The sequence below is a fragment of the Chiloscyllium punctatum genome, chromosome 6, assembly GCF_047496795.1.
Source record: "Chiloscyllium punctatum isolate Juve2018m chromosome 6, sChiPun1.3, whole genome shotgun sequence".
Taxonomy (NCBI): domain Eukaryota; kingdom Metazoa; phylum Chordata; class Chondrichthyes; order Orectolobiformes; family Hemiscylliidae; genus Chiloscyllium; species Chiloscyllium punctatum.
In genome coordinates this window covers 40,936,918-40,956,692 of record NC_092744.1, presented here as the reverse complement: position 1 = coordinate 40,956,692, position 19,775 = coordinate 40,936,918, and the positions used below count along the sequence as shown (strand labels likewise).

The window sequence follows — 19,775 nt, the reverse complement described above, 5'->3', positions numbered from 1 at the left end:
AGTCCTCACTTTCTCCTATATTACCACCACTGTTTGGTGAACAAGAAAACATTCCTATCAATACAGGTTTTCTCGTAGCTTCACCCAGAGTTTCTACATCTTATTCTTTCATTGCAAATTTTCTTTTGCCAACTTACTGATCCCATTCTTTATTATTAGCACTACTCACCTCTTTCATTTTTGCCTAATCCTTTCAAAATATTAAATATTCTTTAATATTCAGTTCCCAGTTTTGGTCACCCTACGGTCAAATATGCATTATGGCAATGAAATCAAACCCTTTCTCTTTTATTAGAGTGATCAATTGAGTTATCTTGTGAGAATGTTGTTGGCATTCAAACTAAGTTAAATTAGTGATTCATGAACAAAGACATTCAAATCTCTTTGAGACTCAACTTTTCCCAGCCTATCACCACTTAAGAAATATTTGGTGTTTCTGTTTTCCCTGCAAAAGTGAATAAACCATTCCTCTACATTGTATTCCTTCTGTCAATTTTTTGCCTGCTCACTTAATTGGCTGGCAAATCCCACTGAAGTGTCTTTGTATCCTCCTCACAACTCATACTTCTACCTAGTTCTGTGCCATCTCTAAATTTGGAAAATGTTAATGATTAATCTTGGAATCCAAATAAATGTTTGAGACTTGAAAAGTTGAAACCCAAACAACGATCCTTTGCTATCCCATTAGTCACAGCCTGCCAATCCAAAAAGATTCATTTTTCCTGTTATCTCTTTTCTGTCCATTAAACAGTTTGCAATCCATTCCAGAATATTCTCTCCAATGTTGTAATATTGTTTATTAAACTCTTGTGTGGGACTTTTCAAAAGCTTGCTGAAAATCTAAACATACCACATTCACTGGTCATCTCTTATCTATTCTGCTAGTCACATTCTCAAAAACACCACCAGATTTGTTAAACTTTATTTTTTTCATTAATGGATGTTGACTCTGCCCAATTCTATCATTATATTTTAAGTATATTGTTATCATGTGCTTTATTCAAGATTTTCACATTTTCTTTATGATTGATATTGGCTAAAAGATGTGGAAATCTTCTGTTTTCTCGCTCCCTCCTTAAATAGTGGGGTTATACTAGTCACCCTCCAATATGCAGGAATCGCTCCAAAGTCATTAGAATTTTGAAACAAAACTATTAATACACTGACTATCCCCACATTCACTTCGTTCAACAGTGAGGATATAGATGATCCAATTCAAATAATTTGTCTACTTTAAACCTATTATTTTACTAATACATTCTTTTAAAAACAAAAATGAGTATTTCACAGCTCCTAGTTTATACTAGTAGCCTTATTATTTTGGGAGTTTTTTTTAGTAATTTCCTCTTCTCTGCCTTTTCCTTTCTCTCTCCTGACTCGGCTCATAAAGAGTCCATATTTGCTTTTGCTAATCTTTTCCTTTCAAACAGACTTATGAAGGCTTTTACTCACCGTTTTTGTTTCTTACTAGTTTACTCTAATTCTATTTTGTTTACTCACAGCAGAAATTCAGTGTCATTCTGAAACTGTACGTTCAAAGCAATGTTAAACTTGCACTGTAAACTTTCTGCCAAGATCCAAATTGATTCTAGTGTCAAACAGGATGGAACTCCACCTTTGGAGAATCACTTTCTTACTGGTTGGACATGAATGTCACCATCACTAGACAAGTAGCAGAAGACAAACAAATGGGGCTAAAGGCAGACAAGTACCCTGATTTGCATCCTAGGATACTTAAAGAGTGTGTGCACATTGGGTTGTAATTTTCCTAAAAATTCTTGAATTCTGGAGAAGTACCAAGGGATTGGAAAACTGCCAATGCAATACCAGTTTTCAAAAATGGAGGCAAAAAGTCAGTAACTATAGGCCAATTAGCCTCGCATCATTTGTTGAAAGAGTAGTGGACTCAGGCATTAAGGAAGCAATAGCAGAACATTTGGAAGATCAGACTAATTAAGCAAAGTCAATACAGCTTCATGAAAGAGAAATATAGTGTCTGACTGTCTTATTAGTTTATTGAGGAAGTCTCAACCAGAGTGGACAGAAGAGAAACCAGTAAACTTGTTGTATTTGGACTTAAAGAAGACCTTCAACAAGGTACATCACAAAAGCTCAAGTCATTAGTAAAGAGCCTCTGGTATTGGAGGTAATATAGATAGAGAATTGGCTAATCGGCCGGAAACAGCAAGTGGGGATAAGGGGTTCTTTTTCAGGTTGGCAACCCATAACCAGTGGGATTGCACAGGGATCAATACTCAGACCGCAGCTGTTTACAATATATGTTAGTGACTTGAAGAAAGTGAATATACTGTAGTCAAATTTGCAGATAACAAAAATACATGGAAAGGCAGGTTGCAAGAGGGATACCAACAGTTGAGAGAGACATCGATAGGTTAAATAAGTAGGCAAATGATGACAAATAGAATATGGCAAAATGTGAAATTGCTCATTTTGTAAGGGAGAGCAGAATATTGTTTAAATGGAGAAAAATTGCAACACAAAGGGTCTTATCAATGAAACACAAAAAGCTAGCACAAATGTACTGTTGGTAAACACTAAGATTAATGAAACGTTGACCCTTAATTCAAAAGGGTTGGACTATAAGAATAGGGAGGTCTTACTGCAACTGTACGAGGTGCAAGTGAGACTACATCCAGTGTTCTGTCAAAAGGCTACACAACACCAGGTGAGAGTCCAACATGTTTATTTGGAAGAACTAGCTTTCAAAGTGCTGCTTCTTCATCAGGTGGTTGTCCAGAGTACTGAGAGCAGTTTTGGTCCCTTTATTTCAGTAAATACATCGCTTCATTAGAAGCAGTTCACTGGGATGATCCTGTATATACAGGGATTGTCTAAATGGCAAAGGCTAAACAGATTGGGATTCTACTCATTGACACTTAGAAGAATGAGAGGTGATCACATTAGAACATAAGATTCTTACAGGGATTGAGAGGGTAAATGCTAAGAGGGTGCTTCCCCTCATGGGAAAGTTTAGGACTGGAGGGCATACTTTCAAAATAAAGGGCCTCCAATTTAATACCGAGGTCAGGACAAATTTATTTTCTCAAAGGAATGTCTATGGAATTCTTGACAACAGAGAGCTGTGGCGTAAGAGTCCTGGTGTAAGTTTAAGGTTGAAATTGTTAGATCCTTAATCAGTAAGGGCATCAAGAGTTATGGGAAAAGTGCAGGAAAGTCGTCATGAGGAATGTCAGATCAGCCATGATCCTACTGGATGAGCAGCAGGCTTCAGGGGCGAAACAGCCTAATTCTGTTCCTATTTCTTATGGTCTTACCATTGAATTGTAGTGCCTTTTGCACTGAACATTCAACGGCAGTGCAAAAGGAAAGGGTTTCATGTCTCTCTGGGGTAGCGTACTGGAAATCAAGCCTAGTTATTCCAGGAGCCATAAGAAAATTTATCCAAGCATGTAAAGACCTGAAATTACCAATCAAATAGACCTAAGTTAATAGAACATACGGATCGGGGACTCGACAAGATGGTGGCAATTCTGTAGAACTACCGTGGATGGCTCTGCCTAACAGCCAAAGCATATTGGTTGAAGGAATTATTAGTTTAAAACCTTACAGAACACATTCATTAATATTTGGGAGTGGGAAGGATGCCAAAAGGAAAAGCAGCAAGCAAACTGCAGCAGGGAGGACACTTCCTTGGAGCACCGGGCACACCAGAGGCCGCAGCAGCAGCCTTTCCCAAACCCCCAGGGGACCCGACAGACTCACAGGAATTGGCAGCGGCGATGGCAAGACTTGCCTTGAAGGTTGGAACTGCGATTGGGGAGATCAGTGAGGAGATCTGTGCCAGGTCCAACCAATCACATCCATGCTGCAGAAGCATGAACGGGAGCTCCAGGGCCTAAGGGTGCGGACGGAGGGTCAAACCACAGCCTCAAAAGCGGCAATCGATTCCACAGCCGGTCAGATCCAGGTACTGGAGCGGGAGGTGTGGACCTTACGAGACCAGGTCGGAGGACAAATCTTCAGATTGTTAGACTCCTGGAGGGTGAAGGTGGGTAGCCAGTCAGCTTCTTTGAAAACTGGCTGCCGTAGATCCTGGGCCTTCAAATAGAGTCCAGCCAGCTGTAGATCGAAAGGGCCTACAGATCGCAGTGCACAGGTCTGGTGGGCCGGTAGAGTTGTCCCTGCCCACTCCTAGTGCACTTCCACTCATACAAGGACAAGCAGAAAGTGATAGAAGCCTCATCACTGGGAAAAGACCCACAGGCACTGCTGCACAAGGGGTCAAAAATCATGTTTTTTCAGGATTTCTCAGCAGCTGTAATTCAAAAGAGGAAGCCCTTTGATGAAGTTAAAAAGAGGCTGAGGAACCTGGGCATCCAGTACTCCATGAGGTACCCCGCAGTGCTCCATTTCAGCCACGAGGACTCAGTTTATACATTTGACTCAGCAGATAAAGCTAAGAACTTTGTAGATACTTTAAAATAGACAGACAGTCTCCCTTTCAAGGTTTTATAGTTGGTTTTCTTTGGAGTTATTTGGTAGCAATAGTTGTTTGTAGTTATGATCGAGTAGTTTTTTTGTATACACAATTCTGCGACTGTCTTTATTTACTTGCACCCGGCACCTTTTAAGGCAGGGCTCTCCCTCCTGGGGGCTCAAGGGTGTCTGAAAAGGATGCGGCTAAGTGTCTTGTTAAATGGTGCACCTGGTACATCAAGGGAAGTAATTTGCCTGTTAAAAGGAAAAATGTGCTTTCTAGCTTTAAGAATGAAAGGGTTGATATCGCTCTGTTGCATGAAACCCAGGGTCCTTACATACAATTCTAAAAGGATTAATGAGGCATTTCTTAGTTTTTACTCGGAATTGCAACAGTCTAAAGGTCGTGAGGACAGGTGGACCAAAATGGAGCCTTTTTTAAAGAGCCTGGACCTCCCAGAGGTAACCTTGGAACAGGCTTCTTAATGCCTCCATGACATTTCAGGAAATACAGGAAGTAGTGAGGCAACTGCAGCGTGGAAAATCCTGGCCCTGATGGCCTCCTGGGTGAGACTTAAGGAGTTTATAGGGATTCTGTCAGGGCCGATGCTGGAGATGTACAATCACTCCTATATACACGAATGCTTACCACCACCTTTGAGAGAAGCTAATATTTCTTTCATTCTTAAGAAGGACAAGGTTCCTGAGGATCGCACCTCATACAGGTCCATCTCTCTATTAAATTCAGATTTCAAGATTCTGTCTAAGATCTTGGCGCTGAGATTGAAGGTGGTGTTGGCCCATATTTTCAAAGAGGACCAGACAGGTTTCATAAGATACCGTAGGTCTTCTAATAATTGCTGAATATACGGTTGCTGAATATACTCCAAGTTAAGTCAGCAATGGTTGATTCAGGAGTTGGAGATTTCCTTAGATGCAGAGAAAGCATTTGACCGGGTGGAATGGCCATATCTCTTTTATGCTTTAGAGCTGTTTGGGTTGGGTAGGGACTTTGCTGGGTGGGTGGAGGTTTTATATTGCCACCCTCTGGCCGCAGTCATCACTAGCAGGGTGAAGTCTGGGAACTTTAGGATTGATAAGGGTAGTCATTAAGGTCGCCCCCCTTTCACCATTATTGTTTATGTTGGTGACAGAGCCGCTAGCAGAGGTCATGCGACAGACTGTCCACGTAACTGCTCCGGAAGTGAGATTGAGGGTACACAAGATTACACTGTATGCAGATGATGTCCTTCTGTTTTTAATCGGACCTGATGACCCCTGTACCCAATTTGATACAATGCATCAATTCATTTAGGGCTACTTCAGGATATAGAATCAACTTTGCAAAATCGGAGGCTATGCCTTTGTGGAACCTAAAGGAAGTACCAGAGGTTAAAGGTGGCCCTAGCTTACCTTGTAAGTGGTCACTGGCAAGGTTCAGATACCTCGGCACTTTTACTATCACCCCCATGTTTGATCAGTAATTTCCGACTAACTTTGCTAACTTGCTTGACAGTATTAGTCAGGATCTCCAGAGATGGGAGGCTCTTCCAATTTCATGGTTGGGCCAAATAATCGTCATTAAGATGAATATGATTCCGCATTTTTGCTTTATCCCATGCGTACGCGCCCTATAATGTTTCCCAGGTCAATGCTGCAGAAACGTATGGGGTGGGTTAATTCCTTTGTCTGGCATCATGGACGGCCCCTCATCAAATTTACTAAATTGCATTTGCCTCAAAGATGGGGAGGAATTGATTTCCCAGACATCAGGTATCAATTGAGTTCCCTGCTATCTTGTGTGCGCGACTGGGCAGGTAACAATCCAGGCTGGATATTGAGGCCTCCAGCAAAGTGCCCTCTCATTAACCTGTTGTTCATGGATAAGATGAGGACAGTTATGGACCACTGCCGAACCCAGTGTTATTAGTACAGTCAAGGCATGGCTGGCGACGTGTCAGAGTAAGGGTTGCTTCTCCCAGACTTCACCACTCACCCCCATAGTTGGTATGTCGGAGTTCCGACCAGGGATGATGGACTCAGGGTTCAAACTGTGGGCAGTGAGAGGAATTTCCAGTTTGGGAGAATTATTAGAGGGGGGAGGTTCTGATGTCTTTCGAGCAATTGAGCTGCAAATATGGGTTACCCAGCAGAGACCTTTTCCGGTTTTATTCAGGTTAGGGATTTCATCCAGAAGATGACTTCACTTCTCACTAAGCCCTATAGGCCCGATACAGAGAAGTTGTTGCTACATTCCATAAGCACTCTCACAGTTAGTGCCCTCTATCGCCTGCTGGGTGGCAGAGCCTGGCAGGATATTAACCGGTTATGAGGGGCCTGGGAGCAAGAGCTAGGAGTGGAGATCTCTTCTGAGATGTGGAGGGCATATGGGAGAATGTGCGAAAGATCTCAATCTGTAGTAGGACATGCGCTATGCAGTTAAAAATTGTGCATCGTCTGGCAAAGTTTTAAAAAAAAAAGAGGCATCTTCAATGTGCTCCAAATGTAAAATAAGTGAAGGTGCTCTTACCCATTGTTTCCGGACATACCAAAGACTCTGTTTATTGGAGCGCTGTGGCGGGAGAGATCGGGAGGGTATTGAGGACCGAAGTTAAAGTAGACCCGATAACTCCCCTCCTAAGTCTACTGTGTTTATCGTCTTTAAATGGGCATGGGAAGAAGCTATTTAATACTCTTACTTACGGTGCACTGAAGAATATTCTGATGAATTGGGTGTGTGAGAACCCACCAGGCTTGCTGGGATGGCGGAAATTAATTATGGAGCATATTCCCACTGATTTTTTTTTTTACAAACGTGATGCACCACACAACAGACCTTTTTTTTTTATAAGGCACCGAAGCCCTTTGAGTTATTTGGATACAGATTTGTCTACTATCTTAACTTAACTTTGTTTAACCAGGATGGTTAGGTTTCCTGAGCCCTGGACCTTGGAAGGGGGACTCCTCAGTTAATACTGGTATATATACAACGCTCCCATTCTTTTGTTTGGGAGCTTTGTGCTGAGCATTGCTGTTGTGTTTGTGTGTTCTTTTGGGTTATTTTTGTTTTATTAATCACTTATTTATTAATGCTGTTTTACACAATGTTAGGCTTTGTTTTGAATTATACGATAGTTTAGTAGTTAGTAGACAGTAGTTGCATTGTAATTTGCATTTTTCTTTATTATACTAGTATTTGTTACATTTTCAATAACTTTATATTTGTGTAAAGTCAAAAAATGTTTTTCTCGCAAAATAAAACTACGGACCACGCTTCGGTACTTGACCGAAAACTATTATTTATTAGAAATAAGCAGATTCTAACCACGATAAACAACTATGAACTGTCAATGTACATATTAGTTAAAACTCTAAACCTCATTTAGCCCTAAACCCCTTATATACATACAGACAAAACAAAATTGGTGCTATATCAATAAAATTGATCCTAGGCCAATACCTAGAACTGAACAACTTCAAGAAGGGTAATCAAAATCATCAGACAGCACACTTTCTTCCACAGCAAAAAAACTTAAATCACATGTTGGACAAGATTCAAAAAGAAACAAACATGAACGTTACCAAGTTATTTCAGAAAACGCGAAAGGGTGTAGACCATTCAGTCAGTTGAGCTTGTCCGACCATTCGATTTGATCATGGCTGATCAAATACTTCAATGTCCTTTACCCACCCACCCATCACCTTTGCCCTGTATACCACTGGTAATCTATACCTTAAACGTACACAAAGTCTGAGCTTCTATCACTCTCGATGGTAGCAAATTCCAAAGATTCTCAATCCTCTAACTCAAAATATGTTTGCCTCTGCTCAGATTATGTGGCATCCCCTTATTTTAAAATGCTGTCTCCTGGTTCTAGACTCCCACTCGGGGGTGGGGGAGGAGATCTTATTTGCAACAAGCCTTCAAGTATTTGTAAGTTTTAACAAGATAATTTCTCATTCTTTGAGATTAGTGAGAATACTGGCCCAATCTCTCCTCACAGGCCAGTCCGACCTTTCCTGGAAGAAGTCTGAACTTTTGTTGCACTCCCTCTATGGCAATAATCTTTCCTGAGATAAGCACATCAAACCTCTAGGTGTAGACTACCCAAGTTCACATGCAACTGCAACAACACTTTACTATTGCTGTACTCAAATCCTCTTACAATAAAGACTAAATGTTTCATTAGCCTTCCCAAAAGCTTGCTATCCTGGTGTAAGTTTGCTCACTGAGCTGGAACCTCAACTTGAGCTACAGGTCTTCCCATAACTCGCTAGCTTGCTATTCTTGAATGATTTATCTATAACATTCCCTAGCTTCCTTTGTACATCGACATTTTTCAATTTTTTTTTACCAGTTAAGAAATATCAGCACATCTACTTCTCCAACCAATGTGGATTTTTCCACTTCATATTGTATATGCCATGATCTAAACCAATCATGAAGCTTCTCCCAAATCCTCTTAATGCTATTTTACAGCTTCCTGATAATCTGAATTTCCACTTAGCTTTGTATGTTCCACAAACTCATAAATATTAAATTTGGTCCCAACTCTAAATTGTTGACATACATTGTGAACACCTAGGGCCAAATGCCGATCCTTATGGTTCCCATCTAATCATAGTCCGCTAAAACAAGAATGACCGATTTAATTCTATACTTAGTTTTTGGTCTGTTAGCCAATTATTCATCCACACCAGTACACTGCCTCATTTCCAATGTACTTTAACTTTTATAGCCAGGTCTTCTGGGGGACTTCATCAAAAGCCTTCTGAAAACCTAAAGACAATACACCATCGACCTCCTTTACCAAATTTGTCAGTAACATCTTCAAAAACCTCCAGCAAGTTCACCAAACAAAATTTCCCACTCAACTGGCAGCTTGCCAATCAGTTCATTGATCAGCCAACTATGTATCTTGTCCTCTATCGTAGATTGTAACATTTTCCCTATTACTGATGCAAGAGTAACAGGTCTACAGTTCCAAGTTTTCTCTGTCACTCCTTTCTTAAACACTGGGTAAACATTTGCTACCTTCCAATCCGGAGGAATAGTTTCAGAATCAACAGAATTTTGGAAGACAATCACTACTGCATCAAATATTTCTCTTCCTACCTCCTTCAACACCCTGGGCATTTACCAGTATAAAATCTTTTACTGACATTAATTTCCTTTAACCCCTCATTCCCCTAGCCATGGGGACCTCTCCTTCTCGTATCTTCCTCATTGAAAACAGACAAAGTTATCATTTAGCTTCCGGACCATTTCTCTATTCCTCATAATGCATTTTCTTGACTGTGTTCTAATGGACTGATATTTGTTTTACCCAAACATTTCCTTTTTACATACCTATACCTATGCAAGCCTTTATTAGTTTTTCTGGTAGATTGTATTCACATTTTACTCTGATGTAACAGGATCGGAATAGCATATACTGAAAAGTAAATTCTGAGGAAGGATCACCGCACTCAACATTAACTTTGATTTCTGTTCACAAATGTTTCGAGATCTGCTGAGCTTTTCCACGAACTTCTGTTTTTGTTATGGGAAAGTAGAACTGGGTTTTAGCCAGAGATTTTATATACTTGAGAATTAATTGTATAAACGGCAGAGAGAACCAGACTCTACTATATGGAATAGATGCCTGATTAGTAAATAAGCTTACTGGAAACCAACAGGGTGCCCATTAGCACTAGTATTTGCAAACTAAATAATACCTTTCCACAACCAAACCTTTCAAAAGAAACTAATGATGTCTTGGATACAGGGTTTAAACTTAAATTGTGTTAATCCAACATCTGGATTTGCAACAGTGCCTTTCAGCACACACCCATATTCTGATTGTTGTCCTATCTACCCATCTTAGGCAATCCTAAACTAAAGATGAAGGAAGAAAGAAATCAACAGGGTTACTGGCACCTTAAAAAGATATGACTACAGGCACAAACGACAGTATTAATATTTTTGTCACGCCTTTTTATTTTAATTTTTAGATTAAATATTCCTTAACTATATAAAGACTTTCAATACTGCCACCGTAGATTCCTTCTATTTTCAAATTTACCAAACTTGGGAAAGCCAAAACCTAAATATTAAAAGTTTCCATCACATCTTTTAGTTGCACTTGTATTCCCTTCAGTGATCTGGAATATAAACGCTGTAAATCTAAGAACACCAAAACAAGCACACAGTCATTTCCAACTGATCTAGTTCTGTACAATACAAAACGTGCAGCAAGGAAATATGAAAAATGTTAATTGAGTTTACTTTATTTCCAGCCTAATGTTTTTAGTCAACATAATATAAAACTGCAAAAGAGAGAAATTATTTTGCAACATCTTTCACTGAACACAAACCTCAAAGCATCCAAGTATATATATTTTTCAATACTATTTCACATCTCAAATCTGAAATAAAATAAATTACAGGAGGGCAACTTCACTGAAACCAAACAGAATTTTTTTTAATATCAAAGGAATGTAACTCACACCAAGGAGATTCAGACCTTGAACAGATTACATACTCACTTTTTTGCTAGTATTTCTGCGGTAATATTTACATTTGATTCAGAGTCACTCATTGCAGATTCATCATCATCACCTACTATCATCCTGTGCAAAGAAGACACAAAAAAAGATTTTGTTCCCAATGACAATGCAACATCATTAACAATTTGAAAAGTTAGATTTACTTAAAAATTCTTATAATATTTCATTCTGTTAGTATACATTTTTAAACCTATTCAAAACATCGGTTCTACTGTGACCTTCAATCCCTGCAGTGTTCAACTTGCATATTGAAGTATAGCATATGACACAGCGCACTTGTACTTTTTAATTAATGAATTATAAAAATTCAGTTTAACTGAAACCTAAAAGCAGAATGATTTAGTGGTAAATACTATTCGTGAATTTCTGGGTTTTCTGATTACTTTGTGTATATGATTAGATTACTTACAGTGTGGAAACAGGCCCTTCAACCCAACAAGTCCACACCGCCCTGCTGAAGTGCAACCCACCCATACCCCTACATTTACCCCTTACCTAACACTACGGGCAACTTAGCATGGCCAATTTACCTAACCTGCACATCTTTGGACTGTGGGAGGAAACTGGAGCACCCGGAGGAAACCCACGCCGACACGGGGAGAATGTGCAAACTCCACACAGTCAGTCACCTGAGGTGGGAATTGAACCCGGGTGTCTGGCGCTGTGAGGCAGCAGTGCTAACCACTGTGCCATCGTGCCGCCCACATATCTGGATGTATCATTTGGACATGAGTTCTTGCATACTATAGAAAGAAGTCTTATGGGTTCCCACTAGAAGAAAAAGCATTCAGAATCATGCCAGCAAAATCAAAGATTTTATGGAGTCAAGGTATATGCATATCTTGCAGATGTACACCACTAAGTCCTGAAACTCCCAATAGATCTATTTGATTTTTCATCAATACAATATGAATAGTTACTTTCAAATGTGGGTTGACTCATAATGCTTAATACATAAAAATCAGAGTTTCAAAGAGATTCAAATGGAAAGGCTTCTAATGGGATAATTAAAAGAAAACTCAAGTACTACTTAATACTGGAGAAAAACAATTTTTAGGTTTACAGAATTCTTCTAAACGCTGATAGCTGTTTGCCCAAATTAAAATGTAATATATTTGCTAATGGAGTGTATGCTGGTGTAGTTCTTTAATTCTTATACAATATTTTATAAGTATTTTACCCAAAGTGTGCACTACTATTCAGCTATACATGCATACTAACAGACTTTGAACATATATGTTTAAGAGGCTATTCAGCTTTACTTGGAAGCCATGCAAGAGAACTGTGCAATACAGAAATGACAAAGCAGCAAATATTAAATTGTACCGCTTCCACTTAAACTGTTGTATGCAAGTGCGGCTAGAGGCCATGACAATACCCGTTTATCGGTTAAATGTTTTATTCACCCACGGAAGCTATGGAAAAAATACTCACATTCACATTCAGAATTATTCTCATCATAAACATACTGAAAGTGAAATTATCTTTCATTTGATGTTTTTTATAACATGAACCAGCCAATCAAAATATTATCCTTTACAGTACAAATTTCTTTCTTTTTTCTTGGTCCAAATGTAAAAGTACTATCAGATAAAGAGCAATCAGTTCTTTCCATGATTCAATAAAATTACCATTGTGAAAAACTGTTTTTGAAAATAGTTGCTTTTTCTGTTTGTTTTGAAAACCATGATACTTAGCAATGTAACAAAGTGCGTTTGACAAAACTTTAAAAATTCAAAATAAAAGAATGTAACAAAGTTTAAATCAGTACTTGCTTTTCCAATTGAAAAGAATCCCACTAACAGCTCAGAGTTCGTTAGATGAAAAAACAAATCACATTGACTTGTGCTCAATTGTCTCGTGCACACAGAAGTCCAACCAGCTTGGTATAATGTTAAAAGATTAAATGGAAATTTCTCTCTGGACATTAAAGTAATGTTAAACTGCACTGACTGAACATTCTGGAAGTGGGTGGGGGACAACAGGCAGGAATACGAATGGCTCCCACTCCAATTAGACAGTCATTCGTTACCATTACCCCTACTATTATAAGTTAAACTATGATTTTAATCTCTTCCATACTTTCATAGCCATCCCCAGAAAATCAGGTTCACTTGCATGATCATCGCTGATGCTAAGACCCATAAACCTACATTAGCAGAGGAAGACACAGAGCCACCCCAAAGCTAGGACACATCTCACCTACATTTTCTTGGGGAGTCAAAGTCAGAAAATTGTCTGCATAACGATTCCCCAGGACTAGGGAATTAGCATTTGCATTATCCTAGAGAATGATCTCATCCTACCATTGCACCTGGGGTAATGTGTGGCGTTTCTTTGAGGGGGAGAATTGGCCAGAGCATCTGTAAGCATTGCCAACTGATCTGTATAAAGGGGATGCATTTTCTTTGTTCAGGATTCTTTTTCTGACTCGACTTTGCACGCTTGCGAAGAGTATCAGAGGGGTCACCTAGCTTGTACAGCTTTAATAAACTTTAACTGTTTGCAGAAGATGGTGTGTGCAAATTGCATCTCATGTGTGAAACCTTCGGAAAAGAACCTAACATTAGCAGCTAGAGATAAAAAGTAAACGGTACCAACCAGTGGAAGTATCAAGTGAGTGTCATTGGACTGAGTGTCCATTAAAAGCTGCCATTCTCTCCAATTAAGTTACTTTTCACAATTACAGAAATTTAGAAGTTGCAAGTTAAACTTGAATCAATTATTTGTAAAGGTATTTAATCCCAAAAGTAAAATCTGCATAACACAATGGTTCCAGGTTAAATTCACTGTTATATTTAGAAATATAAAAGAATATTGTTGTGGTGGTGTTCACTGAGCTGGGAATTTGTGTTGCAGACGTTTCGTGCCCTGTCTAGGTGACATCCTCAGTGCTTGGGAGCCTCCTGTGAAGCGCTTCCGTGATGTTTCCTCCGGCATTTATAGTGGTTTGTCTCTGCCGCTTCCGGCTGTCAGTTCCAGCTGTCCATTGCAGTGATCGGTATATTGGGTCCAGGTCGATGTGCTTATTGATTGAACACTACAGTACAAACTCCCATGCAAGGACTGCACGAAATACTACATAGGACAAACAGGAAGACAGCTAACAATCCGCATCAATGGACACCAACTAGCCACGAAACGACACGACCAGCTATCCTTAGTAGCCACACACACAGATGACAAGCAACATGAGTTCGACTGGGACAACACTACTATTGTAGGACAAGCCAAACAGAGAACAGCCAGGGAATTCCTAGAAGCATGGCATTCATCTACAGATTCAATCAAATCACTATAAATGCCGGAGGAAACATCACAGAAGTGCTTCACAGGAGGCTCCCAAGCACTGTGGATGTCACCTAGACAGGGGACGAAACGTCTACAACACAAATTCCCAGCTCGACGAACAGAACCACAACAACGAGCACCCGAGCTACAAATCTTCTCACAAACTTAGAGCAGATATGTTCTTTTATTCAATAAGACCTTCAGGATTTTGTCCTTTGTCTTATTGTTAAAGCTATAAGCATAAACATAAATTGTAATGATTTGCAACATTCAGTATTCAAACACTTCATACTACAGGAGTGCAATTTAAAATGTGCTTTTTAAAAATTTTCCTGAACTTAAGAGTCACTTCGTTGAGTTTGGAGATGTTTGCAACTTAAATAATGTATTTACCTGTTGTATGGCGTACTCGGTTCATCGATTTTCATTAATCCATAGTCCTTCCCTTCTGGATGATAAGTGGCAAGAATGTTCATTTCATCCCATTTTTGAGACTTTTTACTGCAAAGGATATATGTTCAAACATCAATAAAATCCACTAATTTGCTGCTGTATACTTCAAATCATAGATCTGGAAAGATTACCACTGACGAAAACTCCCTTTTCATATTCTATTCAGTTATTTAACTACCTTTTAAAACACTAATTTGACAATGAATGATGTGTCTTCTCAAAAGTCCATTCATCCTCAAAACCCTACACCATTCTCAAATATAAAATGATTGTCCAATAAGTTTCTTTTTTTCCTATTAAGATCAGCTGAATTGTATATAATGTGATTTATGCCTTAAATGGTCAACAAAACATCAAATAACAGCATAGATAATTGTTCAATTTTTAAAGTTAATAGAACTCTTCAACAGATTGCACCTGACTATTGTGGCGCTAAACCTCAATTTATATCAAGCCATATGTACTGTAAATGTATGGAGCAATCTTACATCATTTTGTATAGCAATTGATTCCTGACCATATGAAATCAAAGCTGCAATGTAACTGTAACCACCTAGAGTAAAATTAAAATCTAAAAAGTTCCAGAAGCCAGACATGGTATTATTTAAAAAGTACCAATGATTCTATCCAAGCCAACCATTCCATTACTTGGGAGTGTAAAAGTGCCAAAACAACTGTCGTAACCCAACTTCTAACCCTTAGTATAGGGCAGTCATCTGAACAGCTCAGTAACCATCATTAATTTAGCCTTTTAGGGGGATGAGAGTGTGTGGGATATTGGGTCTGAGGAAATAATGACAATCATTTTTTATAACATTGATTTTCAGTTGTGGTCTTTTGCTCTGACAGCTACTTTTAGCATGACACTGAAAGATAAGAACAAAAATTACCATTTACCTTTCATTATCTGTCAGCATTTAAAAGCACTTCAGTCAATAAGTTAGAAATTATGGTCGCAAGGAGAAACTGCATAGTGAGCAAGTGTTCTTTGCTTCCTTTCACATGAACACAACCCAGCAAAGGTCACATTATTCTTGTCAGTATTGACATAATCTTATATTACATGCACTAACTATATTAAAACCTGAGCTCACTCTGGTGGTTTCATGTGGACACATCAGTCCAGACTTGGCTGTATAAAGAGGTAAACAACAGAAAGATAATGTTTCTACACTTGAAATCTCATAATTCCACCCTTTTGAAGTGGTTTAGAATCATCTGTGACTTACCACAGGTCATAAAAGTGCTATAATTACATGATTGTTTATTTCAAGAAATGTCAGACTTTGCCTTCTTTGGTCGCTTTCATATAACCTGAAGCTCCAATAAATGGCCAAAAGCAGAGTATGGACCTCCTGTCAAGGAATTAGATCCAAGCAAGTAGACGATTGAGTAGTAGCAATTGACATTTATAGAGACATAGAGATGTACAGTATGGAAACAGACCTTTCGGTCCAACCATTCCATGCGAACCAGATATCCCAACCCAATCTCATCCCCTGTACAGGACATGGGTTCAGCCATTGTCGGAATATTGCGTGCAATTCTGGTCTCCTTCCTATCAGAAAGATGTTGCAAAATTTGAAAGGGTTCAGAAAAGATTTACAAGGATGTTGCCAGGGTTGGAGGATTTGAGCTATAGGGAGAGGCTGAACAGGCTGGGGCTGTTTTCCCTGGAGCGATTTGGCATGAACTGTGATACTTTGCAGTTCAGACATAGGGCTTTGGACAGTTTGAACCAGAGATCAGCTAAAAACATGCAAGTTGAAAATCAAAAGTGCAGCAAGATGAAAGTCAGAAAATTATTTTGAAGGTAGAATCATATACAGTACTTGAAACATTAGAAATCCAGTAACCAGTGGAAATTTCTAATCCCCACTATGTGTCAATCACTGTCCAGTACAATAGACAAGCTGAACACAGCAAGACGCAACAAACAGCAATCAGACTGGTGACTAGAATGTTGATTGGGAGTTAAGTGTTGGCCAGAGCTCCCCTGGATTTGAAAAGTGTAATGGGGTCTTTTACATTCATCCGAGAGCTGAGCTGCCTGTGACTAAGGAATATCAAAATATAGCAACAACAATGCTCAATACTGCACTGAAATGCCATCTTATCTGAAAGTTTCAGGATGAGGAAGCCAAGATCTTCTGACTGAGGCAATCATGCAACCAATTCATGTTGCACCTCAGACCACAATTCATTATTGTGATCGCCAAGTAGTCAGTTAAGGATACATTTCTTCAGCCAGAGAGTGGTGGGCCTGTGGAATTCATTGCCGCAGAGTGCAGTGGAGGCTAGGACGCTACATGTCTTCAAGGCAGAGATTGATAGATTCTTGTTGTCTCGGGGAATTAAGGGCTACGGGGAGAATGCGGTTAAGTGGAGTCAAAGTGCCCATCAGCCATGATTGAATGGCGGAGTGGACTCGATGGGCCGAATGGCCTTACTTCCACTCCTATGTCTTATGGATGCGAATGAGAATGCTCCCTGCCAGTGTCTTATTTAAGGCAAAGCTACATTATTTACAAAATATCTTTGTTAAATAATAAAGTATAACAGTGATGCATATACCTCCTAAAATTTATTTCTCTCACTTAGTGTGTGTTTTTACGTTGATGACGTGGACCTCTTGACCAACCAGAATATTCAATATCCTGGTCCCATAGGTGCCAGTTATTAAAAAGCATGCTGCATTAACATACAAGCCAAACAAGAGGAAACTGCAATTAGGTACCAGAAACCAATATACATGCGTGACAAAATCTAATGGGCAGCTTATCAGGGGCCTTAGTGTTACAAGTGAAGCAGATTTTATTTCAGAACCTCCAACCTCAGATGGGTGGCACCAGTCAGCATTGGTAACTCCCTCTCGATCCTTCACTCTCCTCATGATGTACTTTCTCCCTTACACACATTTAAATCAGTCTGCATCTGAAAAATCATTCCCTCCCACTATGCACCTTAAACCGCAATTCAGCTGACACACCCACTCTCTCCTGAATGAATCTGGAAAGGGGGGGTGAGGAAGGAGTCATTCTCCAACTACCCTCCCCGTCCACCACATTTCACTCCAGGCTCTCCCCACCCCATCTCCACACAGATCTCCCCCCCGCCTCCCCTGCCTGCGCCCCCTCCTACACTCTGCCCATCCCTCCCCGCCCCCCCCCTCTACCCCCAATGTTCCCTCCCTGCACCCCTTCCCCCCCCCAATGTTCCCTCCCTGCACCCCTTCCCCCCCCCAATGTTCCCTCCCTGCACCCCTTTCCCCCCCCCCCAACGTTCCCTCCCTGCACCCCTTCCCCCCCCCAACGTTCCCTCCCTGCACCCCTTCCCCCCCCCAACGTTCCCTCCCAGTACCCCTTCCCCCCGCCAACGTTCCCTCCCAGTACCCCTTCCCCCCCCCCAACTTTCCCTCCCTGTATCCCTTCCCCCCCCCCAACGTTCCCTCCCTGTACCCCTTCCCCCCCCCAACGTTCCCTCCCTGTACCCCTCCTCCCCCCCCACAACGTTCCCTCCCTGTACCCCTCCTCCCCCCCCACAACGTTCCCTCCCTGTACCCCTCCTCCCCCCCCACAACGTTCCCTCCCTGTAACCCCCCCCCAACGTTCCCTCCCTGTAACCCCCCCCCAACGTTCCCTCCCTGTACCCCTTCCCCTCCCCAACGTTCCCTCCCTGTACCCCTCCTCCCCCCCCACAACGTTCCCTCCCTGTACCCTCCCCACCCCAACGTTCCCTCCCTGTAACCCCCCCCCAACGTTCCCTCCCTGTAACCCCCCCCAACGTTCCCTCCCTGTACCCCTTCCCCCCCCAACGTTCCCTCCCTGTACCCCTTCCCCCCCCAACGTTCCCTCCCTGTACCCCTCCTCCCCCCCCCCCCCAACGTTCCCTCCCTGTACCCTCCCCACCCCAACGTTCCCTCCCTGTAACCCCCCCCCCACAATCCCCTCCAGGTTCCCTCTCTGTAACCCCCCCCCACAATCCCCTCCAGGTTCCCTCCATGTACCCCTCCCCCCCCCAACGTTCCCTCCCTGCACCCCTTCCCCCCCCTGCCAACGTTCCCTCCCTGTACCCCTCCTCCCCACCCCAACGTTCCCTCCCTGTACCCTCCCCACCCCAACGTTCCCTCCCTGTACCCTCCCCACCCCAACGTTCCCTCCCTGTAACCCCCCCCCCACAATCCCCTCCAGGTTCCCTCTCTGTAACCCCCCCCCCCCACAATCCCCTCCAGGTTCCCTCCCTGCACCCCTTCCCCACCCCAACGTTCCCTCCCTGCACCCCTCCCCCCCCCCAACGTTCCCTCCCTGCACCCCTCCCCCCCCCCAACGTTCCCTCCCTGCACCCCTTCCCCCCCCCAACGTTCCCTCCCTGCACCCCTTCCCCCCCCCCAACGTTCCCTCCCTGCACCCCTTCCCCCCCCCCCAACGTTCCCTCCCTGCACCCCTTCCCCCCCCCCCCAACGTTCCCTCCCTGCACCCCTTCCCCCCCCCAACGTTCCCTCCCTGCACCCCTTCCCCACCCCAACGTTCCCTCCCTGCACCCCTTCCCCCCCCCCCAACGTTCCCTCCCTGCACCCCTTCCCCACCCCAACGTTCCCTCCCTGCACCCCTTCCCCACCCCAACGTTCCCTCCCTGCACCCCTCCCAATCTCCCTCCACGTTCCCTCTTTGTAACCCTCCCCCCCCATCTCTACATCTCCCTCCAGGTTCCCTCCCTGTAACACCCCCCCTCCATCTCTCCATCCCTCCATCCTCTGGCCTGATTCCAGCAGCTCACTTGTACTCCTCCTCCTCGTCGGGACACAGATCCAACGCCGAGTTTTGCTGGGAAGGGACCGAGTTTCTGTTTTTTAAAATCCCTTTGATGGGTGCGGGAGTAGCCATGGCAGAGCGGTGTTCCGTGTCCTGGGAAAGCTGGCTCTGGAATCCGGGACAGGAGAAGCTATTTCGAGCTATTCCCCTCCTCCTCCAGAACAACAACAACTTGGAGCGGCGCTCCTCATTCTCCGATGGCACTAACTCTCG

The 19,775-nt window shown here is 42.1% G+C and overlaps 1 protein-coding gene across 1 annotated transcript in view; it reads right to left on the bottom strand.

The window, feature by feature from the left end:
* The window catches only part of ppp1r2 (protein phosphatase 1, regulatory (inhibitor) subunit 2), a 32,828-nt gene extending 13,053 nt beyond the window's left edge, over window positions 1-19,775 (bottom strand). Inside the window, exons 1-3 of the mRNA XM_072572526.1 lie at window positions 19,528-19,775; window positions 14,692-14,799; window positions 10,987-11,070 (exon numbers count right to left, since the gene is read on the bottom strand). Coding sequence (XP_072428627.1) covers window positions 10,987-11,070; window positions 14,692-14,799; window positions 19,528-19,634 — 299 coding nt within the window. The 5' untranslated portion in view covers window positions 19,635-19,775. The remainder of the gene's footprint in view (window positions 1-10,986; window positions 11,071-14,691; window positions 14,800-19,527) is intronic.